General features: G+C 47.5%; 5 protein-coding genes across 5 annotated transcripts in view; 3 read left to right on the top strand and 2 right to left on the bottom strand.

Annotated features, from left to right (window-relative positions):
- The window catches only part of LOC117365474, a 58,302-nt gene extending 48,796 nt beyond the window's left edge, over window positions 1-9,506 (top strand). The window contains exons 3-4 of the mRNA XM_033955950.1: window positions 5,247-5,662; window positions 9,045-9,506. Coding sequence (XP_033811841.1) covers window positions 5,247-5,662; window positions 9,045-9,478 — 850 coding nt within the window. The 3' untranslated portion in view covers window positions 9,479-9,506. The remainder of the gene's footprint in view (window positions 1-5,246; window positions 5,663-9,044) is intronic.
- A 385-nt stretch (window positions 9,507-9,891) lies between these two features.
- On the bottom strand, window positions 9,892-10,628 carry LOC117364923 (histone H1.01-like). Its single transcript, XM_033954668.1, has one exon. The coding sequence runs from the start codon at window positions 10,574-10,576 to the stop codon at window positions 9,959-9,961; it is 618 nt and encodes a 205-aa protein (XP_033810559.1). The 5' UTR covers window positions 10,577-10,628; the 3' UTR covers window positions 9,892-9,958.
- Window positions 10,629-19,507: 8,879 nt separating this feature from the next.
- LOC117364954 (histone H4) lies at window positions 19,508-19,888 on the top strand. Its single transcript, XM_033954701.1, has one exon. The coding sequence runs from the start codon at window positions 19,529-19,531 to the stop codon at window positions 19,838-19,840; it is 312 nt and encodes a 103-aa protein (XP_033810592.1). The 5' UTR covers window positions 19,508-19,528; the 3' UTR covers window positions 19,841-19,888.
- Window positions 19,889-20,576: 688 nt separating this feature from the next.
- On the bottom strand, window positions 20,577-21,057 carry LOC117364952 (histone H2B-like). The gene has a single exon (XM_033954699.1). It carries the CDS (start codon window positions 21,016-21,018, stop codon window positions 20,638-20,640), a length of 381 nt encoding a protein of 126 aa, XP_033810590.1. The 5' UTR covers window positions 21,019-21,057; the 3' UTR covers window positions 20,577-20,637.
- Window positions 21,058-21,316: 259 nt separating this feature from the next.
- LOC117364941 (histone H2A type 1) lies at window positions 21,317-21,804 on the top strand. The gene has a single exon (XM_033954688.1). It carries the CDS (start codon window positions 21,355-21,357, stop codon window positions 21,745-21,747), a length of 393 nt encoding a protein of 130 aa, XP_033810579.1. The 5' UTR covers window positions 21,317-21,354; the 3' UTR covers window positions 21,748-21,804.
- The last annotated feature ends 1,000 nt before the right edge of the window (window positions 21,805-22,804 follow it).

Here is a 22,804-nt window from a genome sequence, read left to right as displayed (position 1 = left end):
CGCCTCTGTGTCCAACTCTATCCCCAAAAACACCAAAGAAGTAACCGGCCCCTCCGATTTGTCACGAGCTAAAGGCACACCAAAATCCTCAGCCAAACCCTCAAAAACCTGCTTAAGTCGCTCACAAACCCCGCTACTCCCTGCACCAATAAACAAGAAGTCATCCAGATAATGCACAACTGAGTTCACACCTACCTGCTGAACTAAGACCCAATGCAAGAATGAACTGAACATTTCGAAGTAAGCACACGAAATGGAACAGCCCATGGGCAAACACCGGTCATAAAAATACAAACCGTCGAAACGAAAACCCAATAACGGATACGCCCGCGGATGAATGGGTAGCAATCGGAATGCCGATTCGATATCCACCTTTGCCAGCAAAGCACCACGTCCGACAGAGACAATAATCCTCAATGCACTATCCAAAGAGGCATACCGCACAGTGCAAAGATCCTTTGGAATACCGTCATTAACCGACCGACCAAGAGGCCGAGATAAGTTATGAATGAGACGATACTGCCCCGGGGCTTTCTTAGGAATCACTGCCAGAGGCGAAATCTTCATGCTGGAAAAAGGCGGAACACGATAAGGACCCGCAATGCGCCCCAATTGAATCTCTGCAGACAACTTATCCCACACTATACCCCGTAAAATGGACACCGAAGATGAGTTTTGAACCCGCGCCGCCGACACCTCCCCCAAAAAAGGAATATCAAAACCTTCTGTAAACCCTGCCTCCAAAATATCCGCTACCCTCCGTCGACTATAACTGTGCAACCACGGGCGCATAACTCCTACCCGAATCGGAGTAGGTACTGCCACCGAAACATCACTACGCAACTCCTGCAGCTGCTCCACCGACCCGTTTGGGACATTTAACGGCCGAGTGCGATTGACCACAGATAGAGCAGGCGTGACGAAATTTGCAGTCGGAGAAGGGACAGTTGGATTTATTAAATTTCCAACACACGTCGGAACCTGCTGAAGGACTCCCCCCCGACCCCCCGCGAAAGGGCCGAACACTCCCAGGACTCCCAAAAGTCCGCACCGGCGCCCCCGATATGGATTTGGAAGCCATATGAGTAAGCCATAGATTCACGTCCTGAGAACCCCAAGACATGAAACTATTTTCTTCCATTTTGTCCCTGAAGGCTTCGTCATAGTTCAACCAAGCCCACCCGCCGAAGCGCTGATAGGAATCCAAAATCGAATCCGCATAAGACAACAATAAACCGGCATCCTGTGGATTAGCACGACCCCAAACACTCGCTAACCGTAAAAAAGCACGGATCCAATTAATAATGGAACGAGCAACTGGAAAGGGTTTAACCTCCTTCCCAGCACGCTTGGATTTGCTATGCCTCTTCCTATGGGCTCTACCCTCCATGAGGCGAAAAATATCCAAGCAGGACCGCCGCCGAATCTTCCGCCGCAAATCCCGGGGAACCTTTTCCCACAACTCAGTAAGTGCCACTAAAGCCGGAGCACCCCGTACTTCCCCTGTAGAAGCCTCCCCACTACCAGCCCCAGTAGCTGCCCCAACCCTTGCAGGACCGGCCGACACGGAAGAGGAAGACGTCGAACCCGACGAAGACGACCCAGACGAGGACGAAGACGAACCCCGACGCCGACGCCTGCGCTTCTTATGCCGCGCCTTCCCCCCGCCAGCAACCTGAGCAGGCGCCTTGTTACCAGTATTAGAAGCTCCCGATACTCCAGCAGACACTCCAGAGACGCCCTGGTCAGCAGTCCCCACCACAGAAGAGACATCAGAAGCTTGCGCCGAGCCGCCACGAACAGCAACCTCCGGCATCAGGGATGAACTGTGAACAGATTCCGCAGTGCCTCCGCCAGCAACCGCACCAGCAGTCGGCGCCGATCCTCGCTCCGCAGCTGAATAACCAGGTCTCTCAGCAACTCCGGGACTGCCAACTGCTCCCAAACCGTCCGTTTGCACCGGCTGTCCACCTGGTAGTAGACACGTCACCTGTGGAGACCAAGAAACAGAGGCAGGACCAGGAAAACAAAACCCAGGCATACCAACAGGGGCTCCCCATCCGGACCCAAAACTGCCCCCAGGCATCATCCCCATAGCCATATTCCCAGGAACACCCCCACCCCAGTGGGAAACCGAAGGCATAAAACCGCCACCCGAAGGGCTAGAACCCCAAGAAGCCGCCCCCCAACTCGGAGCCCAACCACCCGCAAAGAAACCTGGGAACGGACCTGCAGGTCCAACACCAGCACCGGACATAAAACCAGGTGCACACATGCCCCTTCCTAAACCCAAAACCCCTGGAGACACACAAGACTCACCAGGACCCCCAGCCAGCAACCCAGAGGAGACCTCCCGAACACTGGAAACCCCAGAGCAAGAAGGCTCAGAGACTCCTGCTGCAGCCGAAACCTCCCTGCCCCCAATAACCGGCCCACGCAGAGAAGCAACGTCTCCTCCCACCTCCCTGCTCGCCAGCACGTTCCTGCTCCCACTCCCAGCACTGGATAACGCTGCGGAAGCCCCGCCCCCCGACGAAATCAGCGAACTGCGGCCGGCCGGGACAGCTACCTGCTCACTGCCCGACAACGAAGACTTACGCCGGACCTTCCCCGCAGCAGTAATGATCCCCGAGCGAGTCCCTCGAGTGACCCCCGCACCAGCGATGGCTAAAGCCGACAGCGCCTCGATCTTAGATCGCCGAACGGGCTGCACACGCTCCTCCCCGAAGCCGACACCCACCTGCTCCAGCGACTCCTCCGTGAACGAGTCTCCCGCTAAGATCGACAATTCGGCTTCCCCCTCATCACCACGCTCCTCAGCCAGGCTGAAAGACTCCATAACAGCACCCCCGAATCCAGGAAAACAGGACCAAAACTGAGTAAGTCACAAAATTATGCCTTGGAGGACCTGCAATGAACTCAGTCCTCCAAGGCTCGTGCTAAAACCCTAAGTAAACGCCCCCATTTTACCTACACTATCCAATCCCTGCCTCTCCTTTTGGCGCGAACCCCTCCCCTTCTTCCATATACTTCTTTCTAACGGTTGTTCTCTACCAAACCCCCCCCCCCCCTCTTCCCTACCTTGCCTACAAGCAACACTCGGGCCTCCCAGCCCCGTGTTACTCTCCGCCCTTTGAGACCAGCTCTCGGGCTCCTTCTTACTGTCAAGATCTCAATGAGTAAAACAGATTTTATGATGCGTAACCTAGAAATAAGCAGTAGATTTTCCCAAAACTATCCTAATAATGGCTTAGGAATTTACTGTTAGGAAGTTAACCAAACCTTATTTTAATCCTGCTAAGCTAACTGCATTCACCCCATTCTCTGGCAAGAAACTCAGGAGTTTTTCTTTTTAATTATTTATTTATAAATTTCAAATTATTTATCAAGCATACAAAACTTGTAACAGAAAGAAATTGAACTTAGATCACATTCAAAAAGAGAGAAAACATTGTTACAAGCCAACAAATATAAAGCAAGAGCTTGAGACTTAAGCAAAATGTAATACTTAGTTCTTCTAACGAGCTTAAGATTTTTCTTTACCATGTCTGGTGAATGACAAGAAGAAAGTTAATTGATATGGTTCAAAGAAAACATACTTATTTGTTTGGAAATGTACAATGCACTTAGAGGGATGACGCATATCAAAAGTAGCCCCCAAAGCCAAGACTCCTGGTTTAAGTAGAAGAAATTCACGTCTACGCTTCTGCGTCTCGCGTGATATATCTGGATATATCTGAATCTTATAACCCAGGAATTGTTTCTGTCTATTTTTAAAGAATAGTCTCAAAATCCACATCTTATCTGCTTGAAGAGCTACAGTGTCCTGTAGCCTGGCAGCGGAGTGGTGTTATGCGTAATGTGACTCTCTTGAAGCTTTTCCCGCTACTGGTCGCCTGCGAACTTTGGCCTGCTCGGCTGTGTAATAAGTGTGTAATATTTTGGTGCGATAATATGGGGGTTGTGGAGGTCGTCAATCGGCATGCCGCAAAATGTTTGCAGGTTAATCAGTTGATGTGTGAGATCGTTCTGCGTTGTTTGCGGCTCAATTTGTACATTAGGACTAGGCATGTGCCAGGGAGTTGCAACTGTATTGCTGATGCTCTTTCTCGCTTTAACTTTTCGCAGTTTCGTCGGCTGGCTCCAGACGCACAGCTCCATGGGTTGCAGATGCCGGATCATTTATGGAGCCTGGTCGGGAAGAGCTCTGGGACTTGCTGAGACAGTTGGTGGCTCCTACCACCTGAACTCGCTACAATGCTGGATTCTGTCGATTGTTCGCCTTCCTGCCTTCCCGGGGTTGGTCCCCGGGACCAGTATCCGAGACCCTGCTAGCGGAATTTGTGCAGGACTCGCATCGTGGGGGTTTGTCGCGGGGAGTTGTGGCTGGCCACTTAGCTGGTTTTACATTCTTCTCCAGGGCCTTGGGGTGGCGTTGGCCATCCTCGGGTTTCCTAGTGCGTAGACTTCTGACGGCTATGGCTAGGATTGCGCCGCAGCAACCCGATGCATGGCGGCCAATTTCTCATGACTTGTTGATGAGGTTGATCGTGGAATTGCCGGTGGTGGCTCGGTCCCGATATGAGGTGCTGCTGTTCACTGCTGCTTTTTCGCTAGCTTTTTTCGGAGCCTTCCGCGTCGGGGAGCTATTAGTGCATCCTGCTGATTCGGTGGGTGCGCGTGGCTTTTTATTGCGGCATGTACAGTGCGGTGACAGTACCGTTAGTTTATATCTTGCCAGATCCAAGATGGACCAGCTGGGCAGGGGCCGTACGGTGGTGTTGCATAAGATAGTGGGTGTTACTTGCCCGGTTACGGCTCTGTGTGCCTATATGGCGGTTCGTCCTCCTTTGGGGTTGGCCTTGTTGTTGCATGAAGACGGCGGGCCCCTTACTCATTATCAGTTCTTAGCCGTGCTGCGTCTAGTTTTGCGCCGATGTGGTGAGAACCCGGCGCGCTTTGGTACTCATTCATTTCGGATTGGGGCTGCCACTTGCGCCTTTCTGGCTGGGGTGCCAGGTGAAGGGATTCAACGGTTGGGGCGTTGGTTCTCGGACTGTTACAGGAGTTACATTAGGCCTCACGGGGTGGCACGAGGTTTAGATCAGGGAGGGACCTAGGTTGGGCTGCTCAGTTAATGTTTCCACTGATGGGTACCTTGGTCTCGGGGGAGTGGGTGGCTATAGCTGGTTGGTGCATGCTCAGGACTGACACTTTACTAACCAGAGTTTTGTGTTTTGATTTAGGGCTGGATTTGATTGTTGGGTTTGCCTTGCAGATGCGGTACGGCGACAGCGTATGGTGTGGATTGTTGGGCACTCCTTCGTCCACTGGGCGGGAGAGTGTGCCGCGATCCGGCCTGGGGGTCAGCACCTGGGTCTGCAGCACTTGGGCATTCGCGTGTCCTGGTGGGGTCAGCGGGGCATGAGGTGGCATCAGCTGTTACCGTTGCTGGCTGACTTCCGTCGTCGCCCTCGTCGTCCGGATGTCCTGCTGCTGCATTTGGGTGGTAACGACGTGGATTCCCAGACGGGGAAGCACCTGATTGACACTATTCTGGGTGATCTCAGGATGGTATTGGAGTGGTTCCCAGGCACGACGCTGCTGTGGTCGGACATTATTCCACGACCACGCCGGCTGGAGTCCCGGAGATGGACCAGGGGTCTGTGCAAGGTTAACCGTCAGGTAGGGCGATGGGTGGAGTCTAGGGGGGGTGCAACTACGACACGACTGGGTGGATGTGTCCTGTTTAGGTTTATTTGCGAGGGATCGGGTACATTTGTCGGACGTGGGCTGGGATTTGCTGTTGGATGATTTCTCGTCGGGTTGTGAGCGTTGGGCACTATCTTAGTCGCACCTCTGTTCATTGGGGGGGGGGCCTGTAAGGGTTTACAGGCCCTATGGCGGTATCTCGAGCTACTGGCTGGGCTCATCAGGGGATGAGCGGTGGGCCAGCTGGGAGCCGTGCCTGGTGGGTCAGGTGACCCGGGTTAGTTGGGCATGTGGGGGACATGCCACCCCCCCAGATTCTTGCTTCATGGCGGGGTCGGGGGCATAACTTGTTTTTTACAGTAGCTCGAAATAATTTGTGTTATAATGTTTATACTGTTTATACATTGTTATGTTATTTAACAACCTGTTATGACCAATAAACAGGGCTGCGGCTATTTTTCACCATAATTAGTGTTGAGTTTTTTGTGAGATAATGTAGGGGAGAGGTAAAGGTTTGAAATATATGTAGGTAGCGGGCCTATCCAGATTACGCTGTTATAGGCAGCCCGAGAGCTCGTCTCGACGGGCGTACCTAATGCGGAGCTGGGAGGCCCGCGTGGTAGCCCGTTGGAGACGCGGGGCTGTTGGGGGGAACAGGAGGCAGGGATTGGTCGGCAGGTCTTCCTGCCACCGGGAAGACCTGCCATTGGTTAGTCGTGGCTGCGGAGGGCGTCGGGAGGGGGGAGGGTTTATAAGTCGGGCCTCGGAGGACTAAGGGCGTTTCTGGTCCTCCGAGGACTAAAGTTCTCCGAGGCTTTCCCACCCGCCCACCCTTTGGCTTCTGGGTAGAGAAGGGTGAGTTGGGATATTTGGGCGGTATCTCGAGCTACTGGCTGGGCTCATCAGGGGATGAGCGGTGGGCCGGCTGGGAGCCGTGCCTGGTGGGTCAGGTGACCCGGGTTAGTGGGGCATGTGGGGGACATGCCACCCCCCAGATTCTTGCTTCATGGCGGGGTCGGGGGCATAACTTGTTTTTTACAGTAGCTCGAAATAATTTGTGTTATAATGTTTATACTGTTTATACATTGTTATGTTATTTAACAACCTGTTATGACCAATAAACAGGGCTGCGGCTATTTTTCACCATAATTAGTGTTGAGTTTTTTGTGGGATAATATAGGGGAGGGGTAAAGGTTTGAAATATATGTAGGTAGCGGGCCTATCCAGATTCCGCTGTTATAAGTGTGTGATGAAGTGTCGCAACCTAGAATGTGAGCTCACTTTGCAGAGAGAAAAAGTACCTGTAAATAATATGTAAGCCTCTTTGCTTATACTAGAGAATGACACGGTAGTTGTTACCGAGACTAGCTGCGGGTAACCCTCCGAAATGGTGACAAAAAAAAGTTCACCCGAGTATGGGGACAAGGCCATTCACTGCCTCGTGGAGCAGTGAATGGTCTTCTATTCGCAGTTAAAGGAGTGAGCACGCGTGGCAAACGAGCACTAGGTCCGGCAAGCCTCCTCTCTCCCGACGGCCGTCCATATCCCTCCCTCCCTTTCCTTCTTTTCGTGGCGATTTCTATAAGGCTATTTGTTGTATTGCTGCCGGAGCCTTGAAGTCAGGTCACGTGTGGCTGCTGGAAAGTCTCCTCTGACACAACTTCCTGTTTCTGGTTGCATCGGAGGAGACTTTTCCAGCAGCCAACACAACGCGACTTCAATGCTCCTGCTGCAAAACAACACATAGAAATTGCCACGAGGGGAAGGGGAAGGGAAGGAGGGATCTGCACGGCTGGCAGGCGGAAGGGAGGCAGCTCCTGGACCTCGTAAAGGGTGCTGGGGGGTGGGGATGGAGAGGAGAAGATGCTTAAGCAGCCTGAAGGGAACTGGTAAAGAAAGAGAGGGGAGGAGATGCTGGGAAATGGGGAAGAGAGCGTGGGGAGAAGACAATGGAAAATGGGGAAGAGTAAGTGGAGAGAAGACGCTGGGGAAGAGAGAGTGGAAAGAAGACGCTGGGAAAGAGGATAGATTAAGAATATTTGAATCACTATCCCCTTTTGACTCTTCCCTATCAAGCTTCCCTGCCTTTTCTCCTTACCTCCCCACCTCCCTTTCCCAATCCCATCCACTTTTGTTAACTCCTTCTACTTAAAGAACAATTTTCTCTCTAGGCTTGTGGGAACGGGACAGTGACGGGGACCAAGCCCACAGGGAGAAGGTAACCAATTTTTCCCAAATGTCATTCTCTAACTTGTACCATAGAAAATACATAATCTGCAAAAGCCATGACAACATGTCCACAAGGATGAAGTGTTTCGGACATGATGTATCAGCTGAAGAAATGTTGTCAAAATATATGGAGGTGCCATCGCACCATGGAGCGCTAAAAAAACAATTATAATATTATGTTTTGTTCTCTATTTCAGTCCTAATAATATTACAGAGAATTTTATCGTTTTTTAAATTGGTTTATTATTACTTTTTTTCTTCTTCAGATAGTTAACTTTTGTGCTCCACACCTTTGATATTTCTGGCCATAAATGGGTGCCAACACCCAAGTGATAAGCTGTACTGTATTTAAAGCAGTAGTGTCGATTTTAAGAGCAAAGACCGAAAAATTCTCAGTTTGCAGCCGGTAACTGAGAAAAGAAATGTCCAATCACTGCTCAGGGCGGGAATTTCAAACCTCTGGTTCCGGCTAGTCAATAATGAACACGATTTTAAAAGGGTTAACCTTACCTATCAGATTGGAAGAGGAGGGGCTCTGAGCTTAACCATGGAGTTCTTCTCCAGCTCTTTTTATAACAGGCAATTTCTAAGTAGTAATTTCATTTTTCCAGTTGGTGGGAATTTGAGGCTTAGGATGCTCCCTTTTCTTTGTCTTTTATTCCCCACAGCCACTCATTCAGATAGCTCGGTAATTAAAGCAAGAAATACGAATCTAAATTGGGAAAGTCCATGGCAGCTTGAGCCACAGCTTTACTGTTCTTTCTCTGAATTCGGAAGATAAGAAAGAAAATCAGTAACGCCGTAACAAAATAAATAATAACAATAATTGCTTGTTTTTATAATTTCATCTCTTCCCCAGCCCACTCCCCGATATTTTCTTGTTCAGTATCAAGAGCAGATAAAGAATGCGAAACGAAAGAAAATGCAGGCCTGGGAAAGAAAAAACCCATCAATCACCAACGACCATTGTTCTCATAGAGAAAAAAGGACCAATCCCGGCAAAGGGCGGGCTTTTCATATTTAGCGGCAGACAAGGCACAGCCTATAAAAGAGGCGAGCAAGCGAGCTGATTTCCATCGTTGTTGTTTTTTCTATAGCATAAGAAGGAAGGAGTCGTGTGTTCGGTATGGCACGTACGAAGCAAACCGCCCGTAAGTCCACCGGAGGCAAAGCTCCTCGCAAGCAGCTAGCGACCAAGGCTGCCCGCAAAAGCGCCCCAGCCACAGGGGGTGTGAAGAAACCTCATCGCTACCGACCGGGCACTGTAGCGCTTAGAGAAATCCGCCGCTATCAGAAGTCCACCGAGCTGCTTATTCGCAAGCTGCCCTTCCAACGCCTGGTGCGAGAGATCGCGCAAGATTTCAAGACCGACTTGCGCTTCCAGAGCTCGGCTGTCATGGCCCTGCAGGAGGCTAGCGAGGCTTATCTGGTGGGGCTCTTCGAGGACACCAATCTCTGCGCTATCCACGCCAAGAGAGTCACCATCATGCCCAAAGATATCCAATTGGCCCGCCGCATTCGTGGGGAGAGGGCTTAGAAAGCGTCCTTGGTCAACAGGCATTTAACCCAAAGGCTCTTTTAAGAGCCACCAACTTCCCACCTGAAAGGGGCTTAAATGAGTCTTGTTTTTTGTGTATAAAAAGCTACATTTCTAGTGTAGACAGCATTCAGTGCTAGACACCTACTGCAAAAGGTTTACTCTAAACAGCTAATAAAACATAATAAAATACTGCTCTTATGATTTCAGTTGTTCTCACGCATGGCTACTGGCCTGGAGCAAAGGGATGCCTTGCCCCAACGTCTAGTGGCCATTGGGTTAATCTTGTATAGCCCGGTCTCCTTGCAAACGAGACGGGCTGAATAATAAGGGGTGGGTGTGTGTGTGGAGGATAACAAAACACGTTGTTGGAAATTATTTAGGAACATAAAAGATTATGGCGCTCTTTCATTGATGTGTGAGGTGGCTCTGAAAAGAGCCTTTGGGTTTAATAAGCGTCGCCGGTTGTCGAGCAGAGCTTCACTTTTTCTTTGCGGCTTTTGCTGCCTTGGGCTTGGCAGCCTTGGCCGGGCTTTTCTTCACCTTCGCTTTCACCGCTTTGGCTTTAGCCGGGCTCTTCGCCGCTTTCTTGGCTTTAACCGCTTTGGCCTTTTTGGGGCTCTTGGCTGCTTTCTTGGTGGCGGTTGCCGACGGCTTCTTGGCCCTCTTCGGACTCTTTTTCACTCCGGCCCCTGCCGCCTTTTTCGCTTTCTTCACTGCCGCTTTCTTGCTTTTCGGAGGGCTCTTCTTCTTCGCCTCCGGCTGCTTCTTGTTCAGCTTGAAAGAGCCCGAAGCTCCGCTGCCCTTAGTCTGCAGCAGGCTGCCTTTACTCACCAGACTCTTGACGGCTAGCTTCACGCGACTGTTGTTCCTCTCTACATCGTAGCCGGCTGCCGCCAGAGCCTTCTTCAGGCCAGCCAAGGACACGCCGTTGCGCTCCTTTGAAGCCGAGACCGCCTGCACGATCAGCTCGGAGACGCTGGGGCCCGATGCCTTGCGCGCTTTCGCCGCTCCCGCCGGCTTCTTCGCCTTCTTCTTGGCCGCGCCTGGAGCAGGAGGCGGTGCAGCTGCTGCTGCTGCTGGAGCGGTTTCAGCCATGCTCGAACGAAAGCCCCAGAAAAGCAAAATAAAAACAAAAAATTAAGCTGTACCTAAAGCCCTGAAATGAAACTGCTTCGCCCTCTACTCCCTCTATTTATATCAGATGCCGCCCACTGATTGGCTGCCGGCTCATTGTTTGCCTGCTACAGATACTCTAGGACAGGGGTGCCCACACTTTATGGGCTTGCGAGCTACTTTTATAATGACTAAGTCAAAATGATCTACCAACAATAAAATTTAAAAAAAAAACACAAAGCACAATGAAAGGCAGAGAAAATGTTAATTATTCATATTCCGGGTTTTTTCAAAGAGGTCACGGCAGATGACTCTATGCAATGTCACCTCGGTTACAAAATACAAAAATAGACAAATACACCCCCTCCCTTTTTACTAAACCACAATAGTAGGTTTTAGCACAGGGAGTTACGCTGAATGCCTCGCGCTGCTCTCAATGCTCATAGGCTCCCTGCGCTAAAAAACAATATTGCGGTTTAGTAAAATGGAGCCATAGTGCAAAATATAGACAGCAGATATAAATTCTCAAAACAGACACATTTTGATCACTAAATTGAAAATAAAATCATTTTTCCTACCTTTGCTGTTTGGTGATTTCATGAGTCTCTGGTTGCACTTTCTTCTTCTGACTGTGCATCCAATCTTTCTTCCTTTCTTTCAGCCTTCTGTATGTTTCCTCTCCTCCAGACCTCATTCTCTCCCCCAACTTTTTCTTTCTGTCTCCCTGTCTGCCCCCTTTCTTTCTTTCTCCGTGCCCTCCCCCAAGCCACTCGGTTTGCTGCCACCGCCATCGGGGAATAGCCCCCAAGCCACCGCCGTCCCAAGCTTTCCCCGCAGAAGCGTCGCGCTGACCAGCATTCCGCTCCCTGACGTCAATTCTGACGTAGGAGAGGAAGTTCCGGGCCAACAAGACATTTCTCCTCATTCCATCCAGCCTGAGCCCCATCTCTCCTTGATCCAGCATTTCCCTTCTGTGTTTGTCAGAATTACCATTCCACCTATTTTCCATAAGAACATAAGAACATAAGAAATGCCTCTACTGGGTCAGACCTGAGGTCCATCGTGCCCAGCAGTCCGCTCACGCGGCGGCCCAACAGGTCCAGGACCTGTGCAGTAATCCTCTATCTATACCCCTCTATTCCCTTTTCCAGCAGAAAGTTGTCCAATTCCCTCTTGAACCCCAGTACCGTACTCTGCCCTATCACGCCCTCTGGAAGCGCATTCCAGGTGTCCACCACACGCTGGGTAAAGAAGAACTTCCTAGCATTCGTTCTGAATCTGTCCCCTTTCAACTTTTCTGAATGCCCTCTTGTTCTTTTATTTTTTGAAAGTGTGAAGAATCTGTCCCTCTCTACTCTCTCTATGCCCTTCATGATCTTGTAAGTCTCTATCATATCTCCTCTAAGTCTTCTCTTCTCCAGGGAAAAAAGTCCCAGTTTTTCCAATCTCTCAGCGTATGAAAGGTTTTCCATCCCTTTTATCAGACGTGTCGCTCTCCTCTGAACCCTCTCGAGTATCGCCATATCCTTCTTAAGGTACGGCGACCAATATTGGATGCAGTACTCCAGATGCGGACGCACCATTGCTCGATACAATGGCAAGATAACTTCTTTCGTTCTGGTTGTAATACCCTTTTTGATGATGCCTAGCATTCTATTTGCCTTCTTAGCAGCCGCTGCACACTGTGCCGACGGCTTCATTGTCAAGTCCACCATCACCCCCAGGTCTCTTTCTTGGGTACTCTCATTTAAAAACATCCCTCCCATCGTATAGTTGTACCTCGGGTTTCTGTTTCCCACATGTAATACTTTACATTTCTCAACATTGAACTTCATCTGCCATCTCGTTGCCCATTCCCCTAGTTTGTTCAAGTCCCTTTGCAGTTTTTCACAGTCTTCTTTAGTCCGAGCTCTACTAAATAGTTTAGTGTCATCTGCAAATTTTATTATCTCACACTTCGTCCCTGTTTCCAGATCATTTATGAATACATTAAATAGCAGCGGCCCCTGGGAGCGGTTGCCGGACTGGAGGAGAGCTGTGGGTGACCTGTTTGCTGGTCCCGGATTCCGGCAGCGGCGGCTTCCCTTCCCGACTGATGGCGCAGTCAGGCATCTACAGGGACGGACCCCTGACGTCACTGGGTCCGTCTCCAACATCTTAAAAGGCAGCCGCTGTTGCGGTAACACTGGGAGCAGTTACCGGACTGGAGGAGAGCTGTGGGTGACCTGTTTGCTGGTCCCGGATTCCGGCAGCAGCGGCTTCCCTTCCCGACTGGCGGCGCAGTCAGGCATCTACAGGGACGGACCCCTGACGTCACTGGGTCCGTCTCCAACATCTTAAAAGGCAGCCGCTGTTGCGGTTGCGGCCGCAGGGCGTGGCCGAAGGGGCGTGCCCTAAGGGGCACGCAAGGCCCCTTGGGAGCCCCTTAGGAGCCTCGTGGAGTCCGGAAGCCGGTAGTGGGCAACTTTTATTTGGGGTACATAGACCCGGTGCGGATTCTGCTCCCTATTATTGGATCTAAGATGTTCATTCCATGTCTGCTGTAGTGAGGACGCCGCTAAAGTTTTTCTATTTAAAAAAAAATGCCGAAAAGACGAGGAAGGAACACCGGAGGAGCCTCCCGGCGACCCTTAACTCCAGTAGTTACTATTGATGATTTTCTCCGACGCCTACAACGGGAACAAGAAGGGTCCGGGGCTAGCTCATTGGGGACACCGCCGGAGAGTAGTGCGGTGGGTTCCCCTGAGCATGATATCACTCTTAGCCCCGACGTTAGGACGCCACCCCTTCAACCGACGCCGCAAGCTGCCAGCTCCCCACGGGACAAGAATCCACCTGAGGAGGTGGTTTTTTCATTGTCCACAGAGGCTAGTATGGAGGGCTCGCCGAATATGACAACGCAGAGTGGAAGGATCTCTCTGCAAGGACTTGCGACCGGGTCAACAGAGGATGGAGGAATACAAGACGGCACTGAGGTAAAGCTAATTTCAGAACATTTAGATACTACACCACTACAACTTTTTTCACCTACAAAACCTCCTACAGTCACACTTGAAGCATTATGGGACTTGGTAGTGAATTTGGGGAATTCCTTAAATCCTCAAATAAAAAGTTTGGATAAAGAATTAAAAGAACAAAAGGAAGAAATAAAAGTGTTAAAGCAGGATATGGCACAATTTAAAACAGAGACACAAAATACAAATAAGGAGTTAATGCTATTGAAACAAAATCAAGATATGCTGGTTAAAGATAATATATTACTTAGGAAGAAGTTAGAAGTGCAGGAGAATAATGGTCGAATAAATAATTTGAGATTTATAAATTTTCCAAAGATCCTGTCAACTTCTCCTAGAGAAATGGTGAAAAGATATTTTATGGAAATTTTGGAAATTCCTGAAAATTCTTTTCCTCCTCTTACAAGAGTGTATTACCTACCTGCTAAGCCCCAATTTAAAGAAGAAGGAAGAAAAATTGAGGAACCCCGGGAGAGGTCATTGGACATTTCGGCAAAACTGGAACAATCAGATAGAGAAATGGTTGTTCCAGCTACTCTCTTGTTGTCTGTTGCTTTGGCTCCAGACAAGGATTGGATATTAAAACTTTTCTTTAAAAATAGATCCAAAGACTTCCTGGGGCAGTATATTCAGATTTTCCCTGATGTCTCTAGAGAGACTCAAAAAAGAAGGAAATAATTTTTAATTCTAAAACCTGGAGTGACTCAAATAGGGGGTATTTTCTTTTTGAGATATCCATGTAAATGTGTAGTTAGATACTTATCATTGAAGTATATATTTACAGAGCCAACTCAACTGATTAGTTTTCTCTCAATGAAACGTCTTGAAAAAGGAATAACAACGTCCATGGAAAGTTAGCTCCCTGCACTTTAGTCAGATAAGGATTTTTCTTATTTAATTAATTTGAATTATATATGTTCTACTCTTAAACGCGGATCCAATAATATTGAGGACTAGTGAGAGATCAGCTAGATTAGTATATCTTTGTAGTAAATATTAATTTTGGAAATTCTTGTTTAATATGTTGTTTGATCTCACTTTACTGTACAAGATGTATATGCTTGGAAATATTGTAAAATTCTATAAATAAAAAAAAAAAAAAAATAGCAGCGGCCCTAGTACTGAGCCCTGCGGGACCCCACTCGTGACCTTCCTCCAGTCCGAGTAGTGGCCCTTCACTCCCACCCTCTGTCTCCTACCCGCCAACCAGCTTCTGATCCATCTATGTACATCTCCTTCCACCCCATGGTTCTTCAGTTTCCGGAGTAGGCGTTCATGGGGCACCTTGTCAAAGGCTTTTTGGAAATCAAGATATATGATGTCTATGGGGTCTCCATTGTCCATCCGTTTGTTAATTCCTTCGAAGAAGTGCAATAAGTTAGTTAGGCAAGATCTTCCCTTGCAGAAACCGTGTTGGCTGGTTATCAGAAGTTTGTTTCTTTCAAAATGTTCATCAATTTTTTCTTTTATCAGTGTTTCTGCCATTTTCCCCGGTACCGAGGTCAGACTCACTGGTCTGTAATTTCCTGGGTCACCTTTTGATCCCTTTTTAAAGATGGGCGTAACATTGGCTATCTTCCAGTCCTCCGGGATCACGCCTGTTTTCAGGGATAGATTGCAAATTTGCTGCAGTAGTTCCGCTATCTCCTCCTTTAATTCTTTCAGAACCTGTAAATAATATGTAAGCTACTTTGCTTGTACTAGAGAATGACACGGTGGTTGTTACCGAGACTAGCTGCGGGTAACCCTCCGAAATGGTGACAAAAAAAAGATCACCGCGAGTACGGGGACAAGGCCATTCACCGCCTCATGGAGCAGTGAATGGTCTTGTATTTGCAGTTAAAGGATGTGTCAGGTCATGAAATGGCTGTAGAACGGTCACCGCATCTCAGAAAAAGATACAGAGCAAATAAAAAAAGTACCATAACATAACAGTACTCTTATAAACCGCTACAATCTCATAGCTCAGTACCGAGATGCAGTGGCGTAGCGAGGGTCATCTCCACCCTAGCTCCTGCCCCGGATTCCCTCCTCCACCCTCATCTCCACCCCGGAGCCCCTCCTCCACCCTAATCTCTGCCTCCGTTCCTCCTGCCATGTGTGTGCCCCCTTACCTTCCTCCGTTCTTCACCGCTGCGAATAACAACTTCAATGTGCTCCTCATGACCCCAGCGGCTCTCCCTCTGTCACTTCCTATGCATGATACCCGAAAGTAACATCAGCGGGAGAGTTGATTTGGTCATGAAGAACACGTTGAAGTTGCTGTTCACAATAGTGAACAACTAGAAGTATGGGGAAGGAAAGGGGCGTGTGGCGAGTGGATGTTTGGAAAGAGGAGAAGGGGTGTTAGCGCCTCTTCCAACATGATTCACGCGGCGGACCGCACCCATCTTACTACCCCACTGCCAAGATGGGCGACAAGCATGATGTGGGGGTGGGGGGGACAATGGCTCTTCAGCTAAGAAGAATGAGAGCAGAGAGGAGATACGTATGTTAGAAGACTCTGAATGGAGTGGAACAGGGAGACATAAATCACTTGTTTTTTCTTTCCTAGAATACAAGGATTAGGTTGCATGCAACCAAGTTGATAAGTAGTAAATAGTAAAACAAATCAGAGAAAACATTTCTTCATTGAATGTGTTATTACACTCTGGAATTTTTTGCCAGAGAATGTGGTAAGATCATTAGCATAGTAGATTTTAAGAAAGGTTTGGACAAGTTCCTAAAAGTAAAGCCAACAAGCTGTTATGGAATTAGGAAAATCTGCTGCTTAAACCTGTGAATCGCTTATTTATTCCTTCCAAAAACATTAGGACTAGGGGACATACTATGAAGGAAATAAGGAGTAGATTTAAAATAAAGTGGAGAAAACTTTTCATCTTTCAAAGTTTAATTAAACTCCTGAGGACTGGAAAAGTTTCCAAGTTCCAAGATGGCCGCGAGCTTGTTTGGCTGAACAGACGCCTTGGGAGTTTTGTCTGATTAAATCAAGAATTTCTACTGGTAGTGAGGGGAATTTTCTTCTCTCCTACCTGCAATGCCGAAGCGATTTGGGCGGAGCGCCGCTGCTGCCTCGCGGCGAACCGGAGGAGTGCCTGTTGGCACCATTGAAGAAATCCTGAGGCTCATACAAAATGTTCCTGGAACGCCGGTGAGCAGCCCTCAGGAGACGCTTGATATGAGTGGTTCAGCAGCAGTTCTCCCTAGGCCGGATACATCTCTCAGCCTCGACCTCCGAGCACGTCCCCCGCAGCCCTGGATAACAAGTTCCCCGAGAGGTGAGGAAACCCCGGAGCAAGGGTTGTTTCCACCACCAGAGACAAGACAGACATCGTTGGAGAGCTTAGAAGGAAGGACACCTCAATGAGAGAGCCCCTCCAGGAAACCGGAGACAGTTCCACCAGCGGGTGGAGGGATCACTCAGATGGAAGGGAAACAAGAGGAATCTTCAAGTAGTGAGAATTTTTTCACTGGTCAAGTGCAAACTTTTCTTAACAAACCCTCAGAGGTGACTCTTGATGCTTTGTGGGATCTTGTGGCTAATTTTGGGAAAGCCATAAATCCCCATTTTCATTATATAGAAAGGAAATTAATTCAGCTCACAAAGGAATTGGAAGAAGTTAAAGTAGAATTGATTGACTCTAAATCCAATACTCAGAAGATTGAACAAGATTTAATTTCCTCTAAACAAATACAAGAGACCTTAATTAAAGATAATATAAACCTTAGAAGAAAAATTGAAATTTTAGAAAACACGTCACAGTGTAATAATTTAAGGTTAATAAACTTTCCCAGGGTCACAATGGTGACCTCTAGAGAAATGATAAAAATATATTTTCAAGAGGTTTTGGATATATCTGAGGAATTTTTACCGCCACTCTCTCAGGTTTATTACCTACTTTCAAGAGATCAATCCCAAAACCAAGGACAAATGAATCCAGAAGTTATGGATGTCTCAACTCTTTTGGAGACGTCAGATAAAGAAATTGCTACTCCAGCGACTTTGATAATAACTATAGCTCTTCAAACAGATAAGATGTGGATTTTGAGACTATTCTTTAAAAATAGACAGAAACAATTCCTGGGTTATAAGATTCAGATATATCCAAATTTATCACTCGAGACGCAGAAGCATAGACATGAATTTCTTCTACTTAAACCAGGAGTCTTGGCTTTGGGGGCTACTTTTGATATGCGTCATCCCTCTAAGTACATTGTACATTTCCAAACAAATAAGTATGTTTTCTTTGAACCATGTCAATTAACTTTCTTCTTGTCATTCACCAGACAGGGTAAAGAAAAATCTTAAGCTCGTTAGAAGAACTAAGTATTACATTTTGCTTCAGTCTCAAGCTCTTGCTTTATATTTGTTGGTTTGTAGCCATGTTTTCTCTCTTTTTGAATATGATCTAAGTTCAATTTCTTTCTATACAAGTTTTGTATGCTTGATAAATAATTTGAAATTTATAAATAAATTAAAAAAAAAACAAAACTCCTGAGTTTCTTGCCAGAGAATGGGGTGAATGCAGTTAGCTTAGCAGGATTAAAATAGGTTTGGTTAACTTCCTAACAGAAAATTCCTAAGCCATTATTAAGATAGTTTTGGGAAAATCCACTGCTTATTTCTAGGATACGCATCATAAAATCTGTTTTACTCATTGAGATCTTGACAGTAACTTGTGATCTAGGTTTGCCACTGTTAGAAACAGGATACTAGCTTTGATGGAACTTCGGTCTGTCCCAGTATAGTAATGCTTCAGTTCTTATCTTTCTACTGCCCCTAACCCCACTCCCAGTAAGCCAGTTTCTACCCTCATCCTTCCTCCACCCTGGAATCCGTTCAATCTGTCTCCACTCATCTGGCTTGCCCTCCGATCCTCCCACTCATTTCCCCCATACAATCCCCACTATGGATTAAGCCCCGATCACTTTCCATTTTTTTTCCTCCTTGATTTAGCGACCTTCATCCTGTCCTGGACATCATCATTCACCCTCCACAACTGTTAGTAGGATAGGAGCGGTACAAGGCCTTTACTGCATATTTCTTCTCCTTCTCCCCTGCTGCTCGGGCCCAAACATCCTGCCTCTGTATCCATAGGTGACAGAAGGCGAAAAGAATTGCGGAGAAGGCAGTGCTTGGAGATGAGACCGTTCCCTTTGTCATACAAAGTTCAAATTTTGTGGCATTTAAGATGGCTGCAGAATCAGGATGAACCAGGGTCACTGGACATGGTTATCCTATCTACTCTGAAGTGCAACATTTGCGCTTCACTCCCATGTCATGAACTGCTACCTTGGGTTACCGCACCTCCAGATACAAAGTCCTACCCCTTTTTGACACAAAATCTTATATTTTGCCCTCTCTTCAAGTTTCCTTAGATCACTACTCATTTTCCCCCTATGGAATGCTCAGGGTGGGGCATATTTGATTTAGAATGGTATTATTAATTTCTGTTCCACATTTATCCTTAATGCAGATCATGGTCTAATGACAATGCATTGAAAATACTGAGACAATAACTCAGTTTAGAGCAGCTGTGATAGAACCAACCAACCAAGGGAACTCAAGAAAAAGGAAAGTAGCTTTAAGATGGGAATGAGTGGAGGTTTGAGCTGGGCAGGGTAGATGATACTTCATGTCCCCGCTGGTGCTTATATTCCATGTTTATATCATTCACAGCACTTTAACAACACCAGCATGTGTGTGGAGCAGGGCAAAAGATCAGTTCAGTTCTGTGTCTTTTGAATACGATCTTGAATAATTGACAGAATGGACACAGATTTGGAGGCATTAATTGTAGCTTGTTTTTCCCGCGTTTGCAGAAAACTCAGTTCTCCTTCAGGTCGGTCTCTCTTGTATATTAAGAGCACTTCATCTGTGGATTTATCACTTTAGTGTTTTCAGCTTTGCTAGCACGAGATGTCTGGACGTGGCAAAGGCGGAAAAGGTCTGGGTAAAGGGGGCGCCAAGCGGCACAGGAAGGTTCTGCGCGATAACATCCAGGGCATCACGAAGCCTGCAATCCGACGCCTGGCGCGCAGAGGTGGCGTAAAACGTATTTCTGGCCTCATCTATGAAGAGACTCGTGGGGTGCTGAAGGTTTTCCTAGAGAATGTTATCCGAGATGCCGTCACCTACACCGAGCACGCCAAGCGAAAGACCGTAACCGCTATGGATGTGGTATATGCCTTAAAGCGCCAGGGCCGCACTCTGTACGGCTTCGGAGGTTAAAGAGTGTCATCGACTTTTCAGTTCACAAAACCCAAAGGCTCTTTTAAGAGCCATCCACGCTTTCAAGAACAGAGCTGTAATCTTAGTGTTTTTTTAGCTATCTGTTGTAACAAATTGTCTTAACCACGAGGATCTCAACCGCCCCCCCTTAAATATGTTAATTCACAGCTCAGGTTTCAGATTTCATGCCTGCAGGTCCGGGTTTTAGCCACTCATTCCACTGCTGTAAGACAGCTGCCCTAGGCTCTGATGGACCCTAGTGCTTCTTCCTCCCTCTGCTGAGACTAAAAGTGGCAGGGTAGCTATCTTGGGCCCTGCTGGTCTGGGTTGAAGACCAGGTTGAACCACCTGCCCAGACCTCCCTTAGCTGAAGTGTTTCCTCAAATTTATTATTCTTAATAAAACTGTCAGCACACATCCCTAGTGTTAGAAACTACAAGTTACAGCGCTAGAATGAGGGGCATACAGAAATGAAACCTGAAATAATTGTTAATAAATGAACATTTTTAAGGATATGCGGTTGAGATCCGCGTTTTACCCCTTCCAGAGGAGGCGCGCTCCTAGGTGTTTTATGCTATCTTATTTAGGGTATGGGGGGCTAGCAGCAACGAGGTTTTAAAAACAGGGGAGGGAAAAAGAAACATAGAATCTAGGAGAAAAGGAAAACACCTCGCTCAGAACTTTGAAGAGAAGTGCTGTATAAACTAGAATTCCAACTCTTTATGTGCAGCAGGTGGGTGGCTCTGAAAAGAGCCTTTGGGTTCGGTTTGCGGAGCGTTGAGACTAAAGCCAAGTTATTACTTGGAGCTGGTGTACTTGGTGACTGCCTTGGTGCCCTCGGACACGGCGTGTTTGGCCAGTTCACCGGGCAGCAGGAGGCGCACTGCGGTCTGGATCTCCCTGGAAGTGATGGTGGAGCGCTTGTTGTAATGAGCGAGGCGGGAGGCTTCTCCGGCGATGCGCTCGAAGATGTCACTCACGAAGGAGTTCATGATGCCCATAGCCTTGGAGGAAATGCCTGTGTCGGGATGAACCTGCTTCAGCACTTTATAGATATAAATACCGTAGCTTTCCTTCCTCTGTTTCTTGCGCCTCTTGCCATCTTTTTTCTGAGTCTTGCTCACGGCTTTCTTGGAGCCTTTCTTGGCTGCTGGAGCTGATTTGGCTGGCTCGGGCATCTCAGTACAGTTCCTAACTACTTTCTAAAAGTAAGCAAACAGAATGTGCTGAATAATGGCGGAAGGCTTTATTTATAGTATACTTATGCAAATTTGTGTTCCTGCGCGCCTTTCCTTGCTATTGGACCTAGCTAAGTGTTGGGGGATATCCTCCGGTTACTTTCTAGAGCGGGATTGGTCCGCGAGCAAACCTTGGATGAAAATCAGCCTCATAGGCGGGGCTGAACTCGTTTATCCAATCAAAAACGATGTAGTGAAGCTTTAGGAAAGAATAAAAGTTCCGGGACAGAAGCGATTGAGATTCTTTTATTCTCACAAAGCCAATTTGAAAATAAGATGTCTGGGCGCGGCAAACAAGGAGGGAAGGCTCGAGCTAAAGCCAAGACTCGCTCGTCCCGAGCAGGGCTGCAGTTTCCCGTAGGGCGGGTGCACAGACTGCTGAGGAAGGGCAACTATGCTGAGCGAGTGGGTGCCGGCGCCCCGGTCTATCTGGCAGCGGTGCTGGAGTATCTGACCGCTGAGATCTTAGAGCTGGCCGGCAATGCCGCGCGCGATAACAAGAAGACTCGGATCATCCCCAGGCACTTGCAGCTGGCCATCCGCAACGATGAAGAACTGAATAAGCTGCTGGGGAAAGTCACCATCGCGCAGGGCGGCGTCCTGCCTAACATCCAGGCTGTGCTACTGCCCAAGAAAACCGAGAGCCACAAAGCGGCCAAAGGCAAATAAAGCTGTCCCGTTGAGAGGACGTTAACCAGAAACCCAAAGGCTCTTTTCAGAGCCACCCACTCTTATCATGGAAAGAGCCAGTTTGCTGAATGAACCCATTTTTCTTTTGTAAACACTAGTTGTAAACTTGGCAAGACTTAATTGTACTATATGGAAGTGGGTGTGTTAACTGTGAGCTAGCCTTGCTCCTGGGATCGAGGCTTGCATTGATCACCGCTGCAGTATTTTGGCACACCTCAAACTTATATGGAGACGAAGGAAGGTGTGTAGTGGCTTACCTGTTAGTAGAAAGATGTCAAAGAAAAGCGACAAAAAGAACATGGCATAGCCAAAAGGATAGGAATATCAATGGGGTTTTAGAACAGAAGGTAAAATTAGGTAAGTGACAGCTTTGAGCCGTCCAGGGAAAACAGGGTTAGGAATAAAAACTTCAAATCCCACGAACAACACATTATCAAAATATCGATTTGTAGAAGCTTCTCTTCCGGACTGGGCAAGGAAGGAATTCTTATCTGACCAATCACTTCACAGGGCGGGCTTTTCAAACCTTGCCAACGAGAGCTGGGGCCTGAACACTCTCTTTTTAAAGACTTCTGTTAGCTTTTTTTTTAAAGCACTGATGGTTTATCGTTTCCCAGAGTGCACATGAATCGGAATATATATATATATATATATATATATATATATATATATATATATATATATATATATATATAATAGAATGTGTGCAAGCAATGACTTTGAAAACAGGTGCAGCATTACAAGGATGGCAGGTGGGGCTTAAATATATGAAAGACTTTCTGTTGAACAGTGAGAATAATAGCCTTTCCAAATGTTAGGTCATTTGATCCCAGATTGACATTTAGAATAGAAAGCAAACTGACCTTCATTAAACAATTTCAAGGAAATACCAAAGTAAGAAAAATACAGACAAGAAGTAAACAATTAGCACCACAATATTCCTAAAGGCTGCAGTGGTTAATCATATCTGTGTCTTCTTCCTCCTTCTCCTCCATGTTGTTCTCTTTCAGGTCAACCCTTCTACTCTGGTTGTTGG

This window comes from Geotrypetes seraphini, chromosome 8, assembly GCF_902459505.1.
Source record: "Geotrypetes seraphini chromosome 8, aGeoSer1.1, whole genome shotgun sequence".
In the NCBI taxonomy this organism is placed as follows: Eukaryota; Metazoa; Chordata; class Amphibia; order Gymnophiona; family Dermophiidae; genus Geotrypetes; species Geotrypetes seraphini.
The sequence above is the reverse complement of the archived record's forward strand: the minus strand, read 5'-3'. Positions and strand labels throughout refer to the sequence as shown.